The sequence below is a fragment of the Arachis duranensis genome, chromosome 1 (genome assembly GCF_000817695.3).
Source record: "Arachis duranensis cultivar V14167 chromosome 1, aradu.V14167.gnm2.J7QH, whole genome shotgun sequence".
Taxonomy (NCBI): domain Eukaryota; kingdom Viridiplantae; phylum Streptophyta; class Magnoliopsida; order Fabales; family Fabaceae; genus Arachis; species Arachis duranensis.
This window is the reverse complement of record NC_029772.3, coordinates 99,757,143-99,777,676: the sequence shown is the minus strand read 5'-3', so window position 1 is coordinate 99,777,676 and position 20,534 is coordinate 99,757,143. Positions and strand designations below refer to the sequence as shown.

Here is a 20,534-nt window from a genome sequence, read left to right as displayed (position 1 = left end):
CTATCAACAGTTGAGATTTTACTTTATGTTAACACCTAACATTTTATATTATTAGTCATTATAGTCATTGCTTAGCAACCGCATTTTCAGTTATTTTGGTGGCTGTAATGCTACTTTAGGAGGTAGCAGTAGAGGTAGTTCCCATAATAAAACTAATAAAGTGAATGGAAGAGGACAAACTATTGTTCCATAATAACAAAGAAATAATTCACTGCAATTATAGACAATAATAAGCACTTCTTTTTCTGTTTTTGATGATCTTTTTTTCCCTTGTCATTTTACACAATGCATCATGAGTGACAAAAACAAAGTATAAGGGTAAGAATAACAATGAAACTGTACACAATAGTGCAAGCAGGGATCTGTTTGCTCTCTCTTGTATTTCATACACAACAATCTATATATTCCTAGCATCTACATTTTCTGAGCTATAACAACAAAATAAGTATATAAAACCATTTCAGAGTAATATGCTTTGATGGCCAATGTGGTAATCATAAGAACTCATAGTATGCTCAAAAGAATGCAAAAATTGACCCTTCATTGGTATTTCTTCCAATTTGTACAGCCTTCCTGGCTTTACTTCCGTTGGTTACTTCTGCCATTTGGCTTGGAATCTGGATTGTCGCTCTTATCTGTATCAGAAGTCTCCTTCTGACCATCCAGCTCCGCGTTTCCGGCCTGATTTTTTCGGCGTCTTCGGTCCTGAAATGTTGATAAACTTCTTTGAGAAAACACCAATTGCAAATCTTAACATGGAATAACCAAGTGATATCAAAGTAGGTGGTTCAGTCATGACTTTCTTCAAATAAAGAATTTAAATGATGAAAGGATCCAAACCTCTCTAGGTACAGGATATTCCTCTGATTCAAGCATTCGGACAACTTGACTCATTTTCGGTCTTTTCTCAGAATCTGGATCAACACACCTCAACGCAGTCAAAAGGACCCTTTTCAGGGCACTTGTCGATGGCCTGGTCTCAATGTTGGGATCCACCACCTCCTCTGCTCGCCTGTTGCCTACCATCATCTTGAGCCAGTCAACAAGATTTACCTACAAGGTCCAATGATTTTCAGTTGAATAGCAAAAGTTGTCGAGTACTTGGGGAAATTTCGATGGTTATTTTTCATATTTAGAGTTCAAGTGAAGATATGCATTGACGAAGATAATGATAGTTTCTTAACTCTCATATGATGCTACCACAAAAAAATAAAAAACAAAAAGAAACATGATATGCATGCACGACTCACCTCAGCTGCTGGTCGGCTATAATCCACTGGGTCTCTTCCGGTTATTGCTTCGAGGAGCAATACCCCGAAGCTATAAACATCACTCTTCTCATTCAATAAGCCAGAATTGGCATATTCAGGAGCTACATATCTGAAAAAAGCAAATCAGGCATAAAATGGAGGAAAATATGTTAGTCAACAATAACCTAAAAGATTAAGTTCATTCACAATTTGTAATGTACAACATAAAAAGGTACAAATGGGAAATGAGAAGGAAAATTACTTTTGAAACATAAAACAAGTCCTAAATTGTTAGAGAAACATCTTACCCGAAAGTTCCCATTACTCGAGTTGTAATATGACTTTTTCCAGCACCAAGTAACTTAGCCAGCCCAAAGTCGGATATTTTGGCATTGAAATCATCATCAATTAAAATATTGCTCGACTTAATATCTCGATGTACTACTTTTGGTTCGATTGCCTCGTGCAAGTAAGCCAACCTGCAATATGATCAAGATCAGTAAGTTGAAAGAAAGACCCAGATCAAGTAGCGAGTTTTTTTTGTCTAAAAGAGCATACGCTTTAGCTGTTCCAAGAAGAATTTTAATCCGAGCATCCCAAGTGAGAAAACCATACTGCCGCATGGCTCCATGGAGCCATTGCTCTAAATTGCCGTTGTTAACATACTCATAAACTAACAACCTGAAATTCACAGAAAGCACTAAGGGTTAAAATAGAAATGTTCCCATATGCAGCTGCAATTTCAACCATGAATGCCGTTTACCAAGAAATTTCGTGCAACAAAATGTTCCAGTAATTAATAGAAGTATTAAATATTCATTTTGTATGGTCAGATCCATATAAAAGCAGCCATCAAAAGTCAAACAAAAACGGATACAAGTTAAAAGAAAGATATTAATAATAATTATGCAGTTACCATTTTGTAATGACTCATTTATCTCCATATAATAATGATAACAACAAAAGTGGAGATCTTGATGTTTAATTAAATGGAATGCAGAACAAAACAATTTGATACCTGTGAGTGCCTTCAATGCAATAACCTAGAAGTCTGACTAAGTTCTTGTGCCGCACATGACCAATAGCCTCAACTTCCACCCTAAATTCCTTCTCGGCTTGTCCTCTGCATCAGGTGAGATGATAGTGTTAGTTAAACTAGCTGCATACACACATCCTAGTAAAACAAGACAAGAAAGATTCGATAAAAACCAATTTTGAAATTGAACATACAAATAGCCAAAAAAACCTGATAATCTAATCCAAAAATCTTACAGATTATTGAGGAGCTTCTTAACAGCCACAGGACTCCCATTGATTAACTTGCCTTGATAAACAACTCCATATCCCCCTTCACCGATAACATTGTCTTTCGAAAACCTGTTCGTTGCAACTTCTAGGTCCCTTAATGTAAACCAGTGCCCCCAGCCGAGGTGAGAGAACTCGGGCAGACCAGATAAAGGTGAAGCTGAAGAAATTCTATAAGCAGAAACAGACTTGGCTCCACTTTCTTCTCCTGATTGGGAACCACCTGTGTCTTTCTCGGCATGGATAAATGAACCTGAGTGACTGCTATTATCCCCATTCTTTGTTTGGATCAATACCTTTTCAGAGTCCCTGTCACTAAATTTGTCATACAGACTCATAAAAGCACCACTTTGAGGTTGATTATTTGCCGAAGCTTGATCAACTCTAATCTCTTTGATCTCATCCGAAACAGATAACATGCGACTAAGGGGAATCATTCCATTGACTCTTCTGGATTTCTTTCTTGATGTGAGACATATTGATAGCACTACGAGAATGATTACAATGAACAACCCAACTAGTATCCCCATTAATTCCCATGCCTTCAAACCAAAAACAAACGTTTTCTTGGACAGCCCTGAACTCAGATCAGATGCCATTTATTGTTGCCAATATATCTGTAAAACCCAGTGTTAAATATAAGAATGCACTTCAATGCAAAAAACCAAATCAAGCATTGACATCTTATGGTACTGAATTCCTCACAAGTCACACCATACATGGAAACATGTTCAAAAAAGAAAATCACACATCTAAATTGTGTAACATCTTTTCCACATGGAAATAAATGGAAAAGGTCCGTTCCTCTTACTGATTATTTGACTCGGTACGTGTAAAAATCAAGCAAATATGAACCAGAGCAGTGTAAAAAATTAAAATGCAGCTCTATTGCTTCAAAGGTTTTTGAAAATATAAATCTTTAAGAGGCCAAAAGAGCATTAAAAAAATGTTTAAAATCATATTTGAAAACCGAATTCGGGAGGAAATCTAACACTATTAATTTTCTCAGGAAAAATGAGGTGAAAAATAAAAGTTCAAATTTGTTATTAAAAAAAGAAACAAATAATTAAGGCAGAGTCATGTGTTAACATCTCTGAGATTTTTCCAGCAACTAAGCAGAGAATCAAAAAGAAAAATGTCATATAAGCGAGAGAGGAGAAAGTGAATACCTTTCCAGAACCCAATTACTGAAATCCTTCACAGAATTCTCAAAAAGCTAGAATACTAGATCTCTTGTGCACCCAAAAATACCCTCTTGGATATGAACCCATTGGCACATTCCCATCTCAACCCCATTACTCAAAATGTGACTTTGAATTCTGGGTTCTCTCAATTGTGCAAATGGGTCTCAGCTTCCAACCTCAAAAATGGAGCTTTTTCAATTCTAAGAGCAGCACCATTGCCCCCTCCCTCCTCACACAAAAAGATGAACCCTTTTTAGCCTTTTTGTGAAGTTGTTGTTGGAGGGAATTGGAGAGCACAAGAGGCACATGAAATTCTGAGAATGAAGAGGGAAATTGGTGTTGGTGGGGTTAATAACAAGGCATGGAATTATCAGTGGTAGGTGATGGGAAGTGACATGAGAAGAAGTGAAAGGAATGAATGAATCACTCCCTCACATTACATTACAGTAAAAAATAAGCATCAAAAATCCAAACTTTCTTTGCTGTTTCTTCAAATTTCTTCCCTCCCCCACACACCACCCTTTTTAATCTCTTTCAATTTTCCCTGCATGTTTTCTTTCCTTTTTCTATTTTTTTTTTAAAGAAAAAGAAAAGAAATTATTAATTAAATAAAATAAAATTCCACTTCGAATTCTTTTTATATTCTCATGATTATTTGTGCAGACTGTGACAGATAAACAGATGCTTAAGACTTAAATGGTAGTATTTGACATTAATAATAAATACATTAGTACAATAATATACAATTGTGGAAATGGAAAAAGATACTGTATTAAATTTTAATTTAAAAAAGTACTACTAAATTCTAATTTTATTAATAATTAATTTACCTTCTGCATAAGTCTTTTTCTATATTTCATTTTTGCAAGTCAGCCATCAATTTTAAAATATCAACAGCGTAATTATTATTGCACATTGAGACAAGTAAACAATGGGTTTATTGAATTAAATTGAAAATAATGGTCTAGACTTTATAGTACTGATTTGTGAAAGAAAATAATAATTAAAAATTAATAAAATAATTGAAAAAATACTTTGAAAAGGTCAAGTGAACAGACTGCACAACGAATAAGCCCAAAGTCATATTTTTTTTTCTCCAATTTCCATATACCTTGAATTGCGTAAATTACTAAATTTCATTTTAATCCAAGTATATTTATTATTTAATGGGACTTTGTTTTGTTATCTCATTCAGTAAGCTGGATAGTCAAGGAAACAGACTGGACACCATATCAATTTTCTCATTGGTCCATTATACCCTTCTTCCATATTTCATTTTCCAATTGTGTCATTTGTGATAGGAAAATAAAACATGTCACTACTAATATCTTTCTTTCTTGCATCCCAATTAGGCTATATGCATATAATGAAAATTTTGAAAACTCAATTGAGTCAATTCCAATCCAATTTTCCCTTTTCAACCTTTCCAATTGTTTAAAGAGAAAACTGTAGCTAATTGTTAAGAAAATATTTAATCACACATTCACACACCATACCAATAAGGTATGAAGGTGCTGTATAAGGTGTGTTAATAAAATATTGTAGAAGAATTTCTTCATTTGCTATGTTATGAGCAATCTTTGAATGAGCGAAAGGGAAAAAAGACTGTCCCATATTGAAACTTAAATAAATGGTTATCTTACTTAAAAAATTTTAGGATAAAACACATACATAAACTAAAACAATGTCAATATTACATGAATTTTCTAAAACAAATAATGTTATATGAATGTCTTTAATCATATTTTTATATATTCAAATTACACATTATAATACTAAATCGAAACAAGTATATTCGAATTACATGGAAACATTGTAAATCGATATAATTAACTTTGATTTGCATGCGAATTTATCCATGGTATTATGATACATAATAATTCAGTACTGTTTGATTCGATTTAGCCCATGATATTGTATCCCATGATAAATCGAATGATATAGATTCGTATTACATCACATAGTAATTCAAATGAACTCAATTCGATTTAGTAGTGGTGTCGTGCTCATAATAAATCGACATAAGTAAATTCGATCTAGCATAGATTTTTCTATATATAGAATTTGAATTTCATTTGTTTCGAATTGCATTTCATCATACTAAATCCCTCCAAAATGAAAAATCGAGAGTAATTTTAGAAATCTATACTAGAAGATTCAAACTGCAGAAATAGAAGACGACCCGAATCGAATCTATCGATTAGACGGAATCACCCATGTTGCTAGTAATGTCCATGAAGAGGTTAGTGAATGAAATTTAACCTTGTGCACCCGTTGCCAAATTCCTTACACTTCCCATAGTACTTGCGATTATCGGATTCCAACTATTTGTACTCAACCCCACGATGGATGTTATAAGTCTTCACGCTAAGACGACCTCTTCTTTATCCCGAAACTGCTGACCAACTTGAAACTCAACTAGTCTTCTTGTATCTTGTGTATCTCTGGCCCCAAATCTAACAGGTACACCAGGTACTCCTCCTACTTCAGGACGCTTAGTTAGTCAACATTTAGATCACCCACTATTTTGTCATGGTATCCAAGTCCAAAATTGAAAAGTACAGGAGATACTGCTGAGTTCCTGTACTAGCTGTTCTACTACCCCCAGCTGGATTACTCCTCACTATGTCATCATCACTATCATAAGCAATTATGGCGGATTTCACATCATCATCATCATCCCGCAGTACATCCTCCAAACCATTCGGGGCCACCCTCTCCGAAAACCGGGACCATAGCAGGAGTACCAGCCATCGCAATCGTAAGCTCACCGAAAGGCCGAGTATCACCTATTTATCCGTCATAATTGTTGTTTAGATTAGCTGCAAAAAACGAAGACGCAACCAAAACTATCTCAGGTGCAATCACGGGCATAGATGATGAGGTACCAAGAGGCATTGAACTAAAGTAGGCTGGCATTACTGAAGGTTGAGGATTCCAGTTAAAACCTCCTGAACTACATACCACCTCTATAAGTTTGGCCAATAGCTCAGGGGTCCTCACCTCAGGAAACTAACGACGACAATGGAACAGAACTTGCAAATCTTTGTCACTGCCTATGACGAATGAATTATACTTCACATCATCCCACAACATGAAAATCGAAATTCTACAAAATAATTTATCTACCCATTTCATGCCTTGCATCTCCAGTTTTTAGATTATAGTATTTTGAAACTCAGTAAAACTCGTTGAAGGTTTGAGAAAAATACTAAGCGGATCCTTATCAGTAAATTTAATTCTAAATCGCGTTTTTTTCTTAATTGACCCTCTATAATGCATCAGAACTAAAAAACTATCATCACTAGCCATTTTGAGTATCATTATAATGAAAAATTCACGTTCAGCTTCTATTTATATACGTTGGTATCATACTAAATTGAATTCTTTAAATTCGATTTATATATATAGCTCAATGCATACTAATTCGAACACAATGGATTCGATTTACTATTAGCCACCATTGAGCATAAATCGAATTTGTTACATTCGAATTACTAAGAGAATGTAAATCGAATTGACTTAATTCGATTTAGTAGTGCACCATATAATTCAAATTATACTGATTCGATTTAGTAATACGAGGGATAATTCGAATTTTATGAATTCGATTTATACTTAAATCCAAATTTTCATATAATTCGAACACATTTGTTTCGATCTAGTCCCATAAATTATAATTCGATTTCTTTTAATTTAATTTATATAAAAGTATGATTGAAGACATCTACGTAACATTATTTATTTTGAGAGATTCATGTAATATTAACATTGCTTTAGTTTATGTACGTTTTTTTAGAAACAAGAGACTAAACTAGAGAAAGGATTTGTGTATTATTGAGTGTGTTCAAGTTATCTTGAATGATACAATATAAAAGGGTATTTATAGATGTTAAGAGAATCGTAATAATGAAGACGTAATATTCTATAATAAATATTCAGATATACTAAAATTCTAATGAATGCTAATTGATCCTAATATATTCTAACATCCTTCCTCAAACTCAAGTGTCACTTGAGTTTGAAACATATTTAAAACAACAAAATAAAAAATGCATAAATTTATAGAACCGGTGCAGACAGAACTGTCGGAAGGAAGCGCAGATGGAACTGTCGCTGTCTGAAAGAAGCGCAGACAGAACTGCCGCTGTTTGAAGGAAGCGCAGACGAAACTGTCAGAAGGAAATGCAGATGGAACTGCCGCTGTTTGAAGGAATCACAGACGGAACTGCCACTGTCTGAAAGAAATGCAAACGGAACTGCCACAAAGAAACGCAGCCGGAATTGCCACAAGAAAATACAGACAGAATTGCCATAAGAAAACACAGACGAAACTGCCGGAAGAGTGGCCAACTGTCAAAAAAACTGCTGAAAAGATGGCAAATAGCCGAAAAATTGCTGGAAAAGTGACAAAATGTAAAGAGATGGCAAATTATCGGAAGGTGACAAAAAATATATAGTTTCTCCATGAGAATAAGTAAATAGTGAAAGAGCTAATCGGATAAGTGAAAAGTATCAAAATATTGACAAAAAAAAGGAAAAAATGACACGAGAAAAATATGAAAAATACGGTGATTTCACCAGAAAAAAAAGAACTTATCCTCTTTAAGGAGAATACCATAACTTTAATACCATGTTAAAAATGGTAAGAGAACAGTAGAAAAAAAATTTTATATATTCAAATTATATAAAATAATATAATATTAAAAAATATTTATAAGTATTAAGAGAATTATAATAATAAAAATATAATATTTTATAATAAATATTTAGATATACTAAATAATTTTAATAAATACTAACTTTATCCTAATATATTCTGACATATTTTTTTCCAAAATTTTAACCAGAGGATACACTTTCATATATACAAGTAGCTTTTAAATATTCATAAAGCACTGCTTGTACTATACTCATTGATATTTTGATATTTGGAGTTACACAATTATTCTTCACCACAATCCCCATAGAAAAAATTAGTTATCATTATTAGTTTTAGCTGATTTTCTTAAATTATTTTTTAATTTTTATATTTAATATTTGTTTATATCTTTCCCTTTTTTCTTCCCAATATCACAACTTTAATCTCTTTAAACTATAAATGTTAAATTCTAATTCTAAATCTAAATCTTAAACTCTAATTTCTAAATTCTAAATCTTAATCCAAATTCTAAATTTTCCAAAATGAGAGGATTTAAAAAAATTATAATCAAAGAAACGTTAGTTAATATGAAATAATTAAAAGCTAATTTTATATATTTAATCATCATTAAAATACTATGTTTTAATGTTTAATTAGTAGGGATCATATTTAGATGGTATGCCGTTATTGAATTTCTTCTGTCCACAGTATATGGAGGAATGATATGATTGGTTTGAAAGGGCAAAGGACCAGGTTGCATACATACAATGCATTTGCCATGTTAAGTTTTAGGCCATGTATGTATGTGGTCCCATACCATGTTATTTCTTTAAGGAAAATTGTTGAGGTGATGTGGGTTAAGCACTTTTAGATCAGAGCAGCAGAAAAATATTATCTATACACGAAAAAATAACTATTATATATATATATATATTATTGATAAGTGAATAATTTAATAATTTTTTAGTGAAATAATTAGAGAAGCAATGGTCAAATGCAATTCTGTGTGATTCTCTGACTCGGAAAGATAATGTTCACCCTTCTTGTAATACTCTCTCAATTGCACTTAGTTTCAAAGGCATATATGATAAGGTGGATGTTATCATGCCTATTTATATTTGTCTAACTTATTAAAATTAGATAAAATTTAATATTTAAATTAAAAAATATAAAAATAAATTATTTTTTAATATTTAAAATTTATCATAAAAAATAATTTCGACAATTTTGGTATCAAAGTTACAGCCACCAGAAAATTGGCCTATATGATATTAGATTTCATTGCTTCACATCTCAGTTACATAGATATAGAGAGGTAATTCTTTTATTGATTTAATTAAGTGATTACAAAGTTATCATGCATTATTATATTAAAGAATGGCTTCTTGGTATGTATATAATAATCTTTTTCATATGACTCTGTTGTTTGTTGTGTCATTTATTATGCATAAAGGGAAAGTATCCAATGCAAAAATACAAAGGAAGCTTATTTCATTATAGCAATCAACTACCTATTATAATAAGTGTTATACTCCTCATATGTTTCTTGTGATTTTATACTAGTTTATTTTATTTTATTTATATAAAAAATTAAAAACTATCTGAATGAATTAGAATATGCATTATCTAGTTAAAAGAAACACATGCGATTGGATATTGTGATTTAGTAAGAAATAAGAGACAAGAGACATGTCTCTTTTGCACAAGAATAATTATGTGCTGCTTGCAAAACAGATCTTGCAGTCTAAACAGAGCACAAATTATTTTTTGTTTTTGTTTATTGATTCTGTGTTTTTTTTTTTTCCTTTAGGATGAGTTAAGACAATTCTTAATTCTAAGTATTATTACAATATTACAAACTCATACATTATACATACAACACTTCTAAAAATTTCTATCTACTACTGATCTCAATTGCCGCCAAAGTCTCGACCACACTGATTCTATGCTTTAGTAATCATGCGGTGTTTCTCTTCTCTTCATCAATTGAAATGGTCCCCCTAAGAGAAAAAAAAAATTAGAGAAATTAAACATATCACTAGGTGGTAAATATCAACCTTAATTTCTTCATATAAAGACTAAAGTTGAATAAAGTGAGAGATTAGGTATACTTAAGAAAGGTGTAATAGTAAAGAATCCAAACATGGTTGAGATAAATTAGAAATACTTTTAAAAAAATATTAGAGAATTATCATAATTTATTAATTTTTGTCATTAATTAATCATTATATGTGCACATATATCATAAAAGAATGAGGTAGGAGATGTGATTTCTAAAGTTATAGAATTTAAGAAATTAGAGACACCGATTTCTTTTTTGGTTGTACAATGGCATAAAAAAAATTGTATCTATCAATTTATATTGTTCAACTTTAAAAAAAAAAATCACAAATTGTCTGATTTGCGATTTTAAAAATTAAAAAATTATTAAGGAAAAGTATATGGAACAAAAAGGTTATCAGCCAAAAACTAAACAAAATCACATTAATTTATATTAATAATTAATTTTAAATTTTTTAAATTCAAAATTTAAAAATTTAAAATGGATTAAGTAAACCTAATTAAAACATATAAAAACCTTTCTCTTCTCTTTCATATTAACCTACCCACCTCCAACAATCACACGCAAAAACCCCTCTCTCTCACACCGTCAGGCCCTCTCCGCCTCCCCACCCCAAAACGCCGAGCCCTCGCCTCCGCAGGCTGGAAGATTCGAATCATAACATGAATCCCTAGGGCCGAGAAAGGAACCTACAACGAGTACAACTACAACAAGTTTCGCCTATGGCAGCTCACGGACTACGACAAAATCATCTTCATCGACTCCGATATTATCGTGCTCCGGAACCTGGACATACTCTTCCACTTCCCTCATATCTCGGCCATAGGGAACGACCAGACGATATTCAACTCAGGAATCATGGTGATCGAGCCTTCAAACTGCACGTTCGCGACATTGATGAGCCTCCGAGACGACATCATTTCGTACAACGGAGGTGACTAAGGGTTCCTGAACGAGGTTTTCGTATGGTGGCATAAGTTACCGAGGAGGGTGAACTTCTTGAAGAACTTCTTGAAAAAATAAAAAAAAACATTCATTTAATATGAAAAAAACATCCTAATATTTAACAAAAGAAATATTCAGTTATATTTTAATAAAAATAATTAAATATCTATAAAATTTTAAAAAATTATGAAATTCTTAAAGAAATAGAGACATTCACATTTGTAATATCAAAAAATTCAAAAAATATATAAAAGAACATTCATTTAGTATGAAAAAGAAACATTCTGATATTTAGCAGAAGAAACATCCATATATATTAACTCGTAGAGATTTTGGATTCACTCAAAAGCATTTGGCTGATTTTTGGCTAATACTCTTTTGATTCCCTAACATTACTTAATTTTTAATATTAAAATCAGGCTCTTCGATTTTTATCTTCAAAAATAAAAAAGTTTAACAATTAAAATCAGACTATCTGATTTATAATTTGTCTTCCCTCTTTAAACAAATCAGACTATTCGATTTAATTATTATCAATTAAAAAAAATAACTCCATATAAAAAAAACTTAAACTTCTCATAACAACATACTACATATATTTAATCTATATGAAAAAAATAACCCTCACAGTTAGGGTATATTTTCTAAAAAATGTTAATAAAAACATACTAAAATAAATTTTCAACAAAGTAAATTAAAGTCACGTTCTTAAATATGAGACAACTTTTTATGAGGTATACCAATTTTTTTTTATTCTTTTAATTTGCTTTCTTTCTCCATATAGAAAAGAAAAAGAGAGCGCATTATATATTCATAGTAGATGGGAAGCAATATACAATTATTTGCTGAGATTGGTAAATATTTATTGATCAGAAGTTGATAAATTACAAAGCAAGAGTCTTCTTTTGAGCAGACACATTCCTAAATAAAGCTATAGAAGCTGATGATCTGGACACACATAAATAATTAAGGGTTGCCAAGTTTATGCCTCTGCATAATTAGCATTCTTTTTATTAATATAATGTGTTGTGTTACTTGGATGCACGCCATATTGTTGACAACATGTCCTAAACTTTTTTTTTAAATTTTTTTGTTGTCATTGCAATTATAAACACCAGGAATTGTTTTGCAAAGAAGGGTAAATTACAAAAATAGTATTATAGAATTATAAATTTGTCCCTTTTTTTTTATAAACATAGTTGTAATAAAAGTTGGTCTAAGATAATCTAATAATAAAAAATTTTATTTTATTTTATTTTGATGAAAAACATCAGAAAATTTATGTTACTAATAAAAATAATCGAAAAAGATTAGAAAAAATTTACAATTATAACAAACAATTTTTATAGGGCAAAAAACAGAAATAAGCCAAGGGAGCAAAAAAATTACCTGAATCAGCCAAATTGAAAATTGCTTCACGAATCAGACAAAGCACATTACTATGTAATTCGAACTAGTTTGGTTCGAACTTCATAAACATATAATTCGAACCTACTTGGTTCGAACTACATATAGTATAATTCGAACTTGGTTGGTTCGAATTACACTTGTGTTCCACTCCCCTTGTAATTCAAACCGGGTTGGTTCGAATTACTCTCAAATTGCATCAAATAGTAATTCGAACCAGACTGGTTCAAATTACTAAGTTTTCGGCTATATAAGGAGTTCGAATCACCCTCATTCGAACAACTTTTCCATTCCCATACCCCACCCAAATCCCAGAGAAAACGACCCAGATTCCATCCGACAAAGACTCGAACAGAAAACTTTGTCGATGGGAGACGATCCGGCAAGGCTATATCGGTTGGACGGAGTCGCTCATATAGTCGGGGTGATCAACGACGAGGTTAGTGGATAGAACACTTCTTTGCGATCAGTTTATCTGAGTTAGTGGTTTTGCATGTGGTTTTAGTGGCGGTTTATGTTAGTGGTTTATCGTAGTGGTATTGCAAGTGGTTTCTTTTAGAGGTTTTGTATGTGGTTTTAGTTAGCGATTTATATTAGTGGTTTTTTTATAATTGTTTTGTTGATGGTTTATGTTAGTGGATTACTTTAGGTGGTATTGGAAGAGGTTTATCATGTGGTTTTATGTGCGGTTTATGATAGTGGATTTGCATGTGGTTTTCGTAAGTGGATTAGCTTTCGGTTTATGTTAGCGGTTTAAGCATGTGATTTTGTTGACGGTTCAGTTTAGTACTTTTTATTAGTGGTTTACTATGTGCCTTTGTAAGCGGTTTGTTATATTGGTTTCATATGTATATTGTGTTATTGGTTTCGATAAGTGGTTTCTGTTATTACTCATTTTTGTTACTGGTTTTCTATGTCGATCTACTAATGCGGTCCATGTAATGGCCAGCCACAGAGATGCATCAGGAGCATGCGGCGGCAACAGGGCATGCAACTCGATGAGCGGTATGTGCCGTACTTGCAGATGGCGGGGTTATACCATCTAGCGAGGCTAAACGATAGATGGTTCCAGATAGATGAGCCCCCTTCTCAGTGCCTTCGTGGAGCGGTGGCGTCCTGAGACGCACACTTTCCATATGCCCTTCGGAGAGTGCACGATCACGCTTTAGGACGTGGCGTACCAGTTGGGGTTGCCAATGGACGGCCGTTACGTCAGCAGTTGCCTGCCCCGAGGGAGCCAATGAGGACACCGTGCGGCGCTTTGCTCGTGCCTATATCATGATGTTGTTGGGCACTCAGCTATTTGCCGACAAGTCCGGCAACCGCATTTACATCAGATGGCTTCCCTACGTAACTAGGCTTGAGGAGATGGGTTCCTATAGTTGGGGGTCTGCAGCATTGGCATGGTTGTACTGGTGCATGTGCCGAGTGGCGAACCGACATGTGGTTAAGTTAGCGGGCCCACTTCAGCTACTTCAGTCCTGGGTGAGTCCGGGCAGCACGTTCTTAGACTTCCTTGCCGGTGTTGGTCTTGATGCGGATTTTGGTGGACCACAGTTCCTCGATGAGATCAGTGCCATCATGCAGGAGGATGAGGCTGCCCGTGGCCGGAGTCAGATGACGGGGACACAGGGACCGTTAGATGTCGATCTTAATGAGCCTCCCTCCGTGCCTCCTCCTGACTATTTTGCTTTGGGTGGTACCTCAGCTTCGGCACATACTGCTGGGTCACATTCAGTTGCCGGGCCGTCTTCATCCCGACCGTTACATGTCCAGCCTAGGACGCCTGCACAGGCAGCCCCGCAGGACGAAGAGGATGAGATCGAGGATGAGGAGCCCCTTATCCGGAGAGGTCAGAGGACACAAGTACCACATCGTTGCTTCACGGGGTCGCACCTATTTAGATTATTTGTGTGTCATGTTCTATGTTACCTATCTTCGTCTATGTATTTATCAGTTGATGTATGTCTGTGTTACTTATTGCTTTATCATCTATCATTTACTATGAAAACATCTGTATTTTGCGTTTTGATATTATTTAATTTTCGCATCACGTATTAATTTAAATTGTAGATTTATTTATTGCCGTGTGCATTCAACAGACATTTCGTTTAAAAATCTGGTAACAAAACAGTTTCATTACTTAGGATCCCATGCTTAGTAATTCGAACTAGCCTGGTTCGAATTACTATTTGATGCAATCTGAGAGTAATTCGAACCAATTCGGTTCGAATTACAAGGAGAGTGAAACACAAGTGTAATTCGAACTAACCAAATTTGAATTATACTACATGTAGTTCGAACCAAGTAGGTTTGAATTATATGTTTATGGAGTTCGAACCAAGCTAGTTCGAATTACATAGTAATGTGTTTTAGCTGATTCGTAAAGCAATTTTCAATTTGGCTGATTCATGTAATTTTTTTGCTCCCTTGGCTTATTTCTGTTTTTTGCCCACTTTTATATTTGACAAATGATTTATACATTTAATTCAAATTTGTATAAGAATATTTAAAAAACTATTTAAAAAATGTACGTAAAAAATTAAAGTAAAATACTCGATCTCTAGACTTCTTTTTCTTATTTTCCAAAAATATTTTGGTTGTTCACAAAATAAATCGTAAAAAAAAAACACTTCGGTAAAATTACTAATTTTATAGACCATCTTTTTAAATCATTTCTGTAAAAAATTATATCAAAATTCATTATTAAAATTTTTTGATAATATATAACATTACTATATAGTTCGAATCAGGTTCATTCGAACTCTATTCACACATAATTCGAATCATGTTGATTCAAATTATGCACAAACATGCACACACACTTTGATTCGAATTACATTCACACACGCTGCACATAGTAATTCGAATTGAACAGATTCGAATTACTCATGATTTAATTATGTCCATTTTTTATTAAAAATTTAATAATTGATTAAAAAAATTAATAATTTAAAAATTAAAAAATATATATTTTATTTCATGCATTAAAAAAAAGCTAACAAAATATTTTATTACGAGACTTCTTTAAAATATTAGTGAGCTATCAATTCGAATTTCATACAATACTCTTTTGCCCATTTTTAATAGCTCATGAAATTTTTTTAATAAATTTATTTAAATTATACCACAAAAAATATTTTATTCTATACAAAATAATTTTAAAAATGGCTTAAAAGATGTTAGGAGTACTATAAAAATTTGTAATGTCCTAATGACTTAGAAAATTAAAGAAATACTCTACATAGTCAATAATAATTTAGAAATTAAAAAAAAATATAGTTATAACCAGTATTTACCTAAATTAGTAGAATATTACAAACTTTCATAGTACTCCTAACATTTTTTAAGCAATTTTTTAAAAATTATTTTGCATAGAAAATGGCTTAAAAATGCCCTTTATTCTAGGCAAAACAATTTAAAAAAATAGCTTAAAAAAATGTTAGGAGTACTATAAAAATTTGTAATGTCCTAGTAATTTAGGTAAATATTGGTTGTAACTATATTTTTTTTAATTTCTAAATTAGTATTGACTGTGTAGAGTATTTTTTTAATGTCCTAAGTCATTAGGACATTAAAAATTTTTATAGTACTCCTAACATTTTTTTAAGTCATTTTTAAATTGTTTTGTATAGAAAATAGCTTAAAATGGCTTAAAATGCACTTTATTCTAGGCAAAATAATTTAAAAAATGACTTAAAAAAATGTTAGGAGTACTATAAAAATTTTTAATGTCCTAATGACTTAGGACATTAAAAAAATACTCTACATAGTCAATACTAATTTAGAAATTAAAAAAAATATAGTTACAACCAATATTTACCTAAATTACTAGGACATTACAAATTTTTATAGTACTCCTAACATTTTTTTAAGCTATTTTTTTAAATTGTTTTGCCTAGAATAAAGGGCATTTTTAAGCCATTTTCTATGCAAAATAATTTTAAAAAAAATTTTTTAAAATTATTTTGTATAGAGTAAAATATTTTGTTAGCTTTTTTTAATGTATGAAATAAAAAATATATTTTTTTAATCAATTATTAATTTTTTAATAAAAAATGGGCAGAATTAAATCATAAGTAATTCGAATCTGTCCAATTCGAATCACTATGTGCAGCGTGTGTGAGTGTAATTCGAATCAACATGATTCGAATTAGTGTGTGTGCACGTTTGTGCATAATTCGAATCAACATGATTCGAATTATGTGTGAATAGAATTCGAATGAACTTGATTCGAACTATATAGTAATGTGCGTTGGTGGATTCATGAACCAATTTTTCATTTGGCTTATTTGTGTAAAATTTCATTCTCCTTGACTTATTATAGTGTTTTACCCTAACTAACTTGTCGTGTGGTGTTTAGTGAAATTGGCCAGGCCTCATAGTCAGACCTCATTAGAGGCTTTTAACGTGATAGTCAAATTTTCCATGCAACACAAATTCTTTCATTTTAAGATGTACATCTCCAATGGATGGAGTACATGATATTTCATAAAAATTAGTGTTTTGAGGGCGAGATATAACTCTTTCTAGTGCCGAGATATAACTCCTTTTTCCGTGTGTATGGAATTTTCTATCCTAAAAGTACAGATGCCGGAATTTTCTATCCTAAAAGCACAGAGGTCCTTAAGTTAGTAAGAGTATAAGATGAATATCAAATGACTCAGAATGAATAGTGTTGTGTACCTAAGATTGAGGGTGGACGTATTTATAGAATTGTTGTAGTACGATTACTCTAATATTATGGAGCTGTTACTTAGTGGGTCTAATTATGTGATAACTGCTCTTTAGTGAGCTTGTTTAGAGAGATTTGCGGAGAGATTCATGTAGCATCTGAGTTGGCACGTAGTTATTTGATTGTATAGGATAAGTTCGTTAGGAGAGCAAAACACGTATTTCTGCACGTATGTATTTAGTTTTAACCAGATTGATTCCAATTTATAATTTTAGTTTTACCTGAGTCGAATTATAACCAATAGATGGATCAATTAGTATTGCACAAAAAATTTATACAATTTTACATTTATAAAGTAAATTAGTATTACTTCTAGCAATTCTCTAATGCAACAGCTTAAAATGCCATCAACGACTTCAACAGAGAGCGCATTTTTCCCATGCTCTTTTACGAATTCCTCCCAAACTTTTGGAAATTAATACTATGATTATTGGTTAACAAATCAGCTGTTAACCTTCCTTTCCTATTTGTCCCTACTACTGCTCGGCTGTCCCAATACAAATTGCCGTGGACTATAAGTCCAACAAGGCAACTGGATTCGCATCTGATTATGTCAGGGATGTTCCCTCTCTTTTCCACCGTAAACTTTTGTTCCATCTCCTCTATACAGTGTTTGAGTACAAACTCAGAAACAAATCTCTTTCGGCTCACATCACCTAAGAGTAATTCCAATGGACATATGTTAAGGCCTGTTTCTGACAAAAAGAAAATTGGACCGTTGAAGCAAAATAGAGTGGGGTCTTTGCACAAAGACCGATGGGACAAAGTCCCTCTGAACGGGCATTGAGAGCATCAAATAATATCTTGTTATTTGAAAAGTTATTATTTAAATAAATAATTATATTAAATAATTAAATAATAATTAATTTAATAATAATTATAATAATTAATTATATTAAGTAAATATATTTTTTAAAATAAAATATTATGTTAATTTTAATATTTTTGATACGAAAAGAACCTATTTACAAAATTAAAAACAATATAAAAATTTAATTAAAAGAAAAAATTTAAAGATTTAATTATAAATTTAACAAAACTATAAGAATATCTCCAATAGAATATTTTTAGAATACCACTTTTAATATTTTTAAGAAGTGAATTGATTTAAAATCGAAATCTGCTTTGGAATTAATTTATGAGACAAGACCAATATCGTCTTGATAGATGCTCTAAGAACTAACAGATTAATTAATTTTTTTTTAAAATATATATGGTCAAATATCTTTATGTTTTGTTTCTTCTAAAATAAACTTTGTAACTTTGTTGTTAAAAACAAAGCCCAAACAATTAACCTGGGCATAGCTTCCCCGGTCATTATGTTCAAAGTTTATAGACAATAAGTTAGATATGTTTAGGGGTGAATTTGGATTGGATTGAATATAGTCAAAATTTTAATTTTATCCACACTAAAATTATTATATCGGATCATATTTATTATCTGTGATTTTTAAGTTTGAATTCAATTCGATTCGATTCGCACGTATATCCACCAAAAAATATAAATAAAATACTATTTTTTATTCTTTTAAACATATTCATTATTAAAATATTATTAAACATATTTTTTTAAATAATAAAAATAAAATAATACAAGATATATAATAATTATTAGTTGAAATAAAATATAAAAAAATATTTACTTATTTATTTATTTATTTTTATAAATTTGTATAATGTCTAGTTGTTAATGTTTATTTTATTTTATTTTATACATGTATAATAAACACTAAAAGATGTATATCCAAAAAGAAAGGCACTTTAAAACATTTAAAATATATAATCCAGATTTAATTAGTCAGAAGCAACTCAAAATAAATAAATGGATTTTATTTATTTATTTATTGAAAAGTTTTTTCTTTGATCGAAGAGGGCATCTTAGAATCTGAAAAAGCATATTTATTGTTTAGAACATAATCGTTTTGGACCATAATAATGTTGATAAAATGAGCAAATTAAAGCAGCAAATAAAGTTAAAGAGAAAAAGAGAAATTATTCTCAAATAGAAAATTAATTAGTTTTCTTTTCATTTTTGTGAATTGGGTAGCATATCGTTAGAGATAACATAAACAAAAAGCAAAGCTTGTCTTCTGCCGACAATTGCTGGTACATAAGTTTTTGCAACAAAGTGAACTCAGAGTCAAACCTTCAAAGACATTTGCCTTCTATACTTAGATTTTTTTTTCTCTAGCATTATAGATTCAGTTACATGACCAACAACACAATCCAACTTTGTAATTTGATTAATCTGTCATATACACAAAATAAAATAAGTAATAAGAAACAAGTTAGAAATTCAAGTGCAGTCGACTTCACATGAAATCGATAAATAAGAGCCGTTAGATGAAAATTTAGTCAAATCAGTCAAATAATTTAACGGCTCTCAACTATCTACTTCACGTAAAATCGGTTACACATTATTTTTCACTAAAAAAGCATGTAAATTCATTATCTTTTACCAAAGACAATAAGTAAAAAATACAATTTTTTTAATTACTCTCTAATGATATTATTGGTTTGTCTTAATGATCCGCTTTTGAAGGGGTCCTCGCTCGGTCCCCTTATGTTTATTGAACAAATGGTTGTGGGACCCAACACCCAAAGCCTTAAAAAAGTTAAGTGTGCTTCATGCATTATAAAAGTCAACAAAGTTCAATATACCAACATCACATAATAAACATGCATTTTGACAAAATACAACACAATGAAGACTCTTCAACGTATAAACATTATACCTTCAAATCAATGCGCTTTTGTAAATCGGATTAAGTTTTAACTCTACCCGGTTCTAAGTTAAATAATTCCTTAAAGATCATATTTTAATTGACATCATTTACAAAATATTCTGTTATTTTAATATTGATATGATTTTTTTGGTAAAATTTAATTATTCGATTGAATTCTGTAATTTTATTAAATTTATAATTAAATTTTTATATTATCTTTAATTTTATAATTAGATATTTTTCATATTAAAAATATTAAAACCATAATATTTTTCTAA

General features: G+C 31.4%; 1 protein-coding gene across 1 annotated transcript; it reads right to left on the bottom strand.

Moving 5' to 3' along the window:
* Positions 1–217: 217 nt before the first annotated feature.
* On the bottom strand, positions 218–4,232 carry LOC107470232 (probable receptor-like protein kinase At5g18500). The gene is made up of 8 exons (XM_016089624.3): positions 3,725–4,232; positions 2,523–3,172; positions 2,269–2,373; positions 1,809–1,931; positions 1,559–1,729; positions 1,251–1,380; positions 841–1,053; positions 218–705 (listed from the first exon to the last, which is right to left on the bottom strand). Exons 2-8 carry the CDS (start codon positions 3,152–3,154, stop codon positions 580–582), a joined length of 1,500 nt encoding a protein of 499 aa, XP_015945110.1. The 5' UTR covers positions 3,155–3,172; positions 3,725–4,232; the 3' UTR covers positions 218–579.
* Between the last annotated feature and the right edge of the window lie 16,302 nt (positions 4,233–20,534).

Excerpts from the sequence above, each read along its gene's own strand:
- LOC107470232 (XM_016089624.3), bottom strand. The coding sequence starts at position 3,154 with ATGGCATCTGATCTGAGTTCAGGGCTGTCCAAGAAAACGTTTGTTTTT. Across the intron at positions 1,381-1,558 it reads CGAGTAATGGGAACTTTCGG|ATATGTAGCTCCTGAATATG; the intron begins GTAAGATGTTTC and ends TGCTTTTTTCAG. Across the intron at positions 1,054-1,250 it reads ATAGCCGACCAGCAGCTGAG|GTAAATCTTGTTGACTGGCT; the intron begins GTGAGTCGTGCA and ends TGGACCTTGTAG.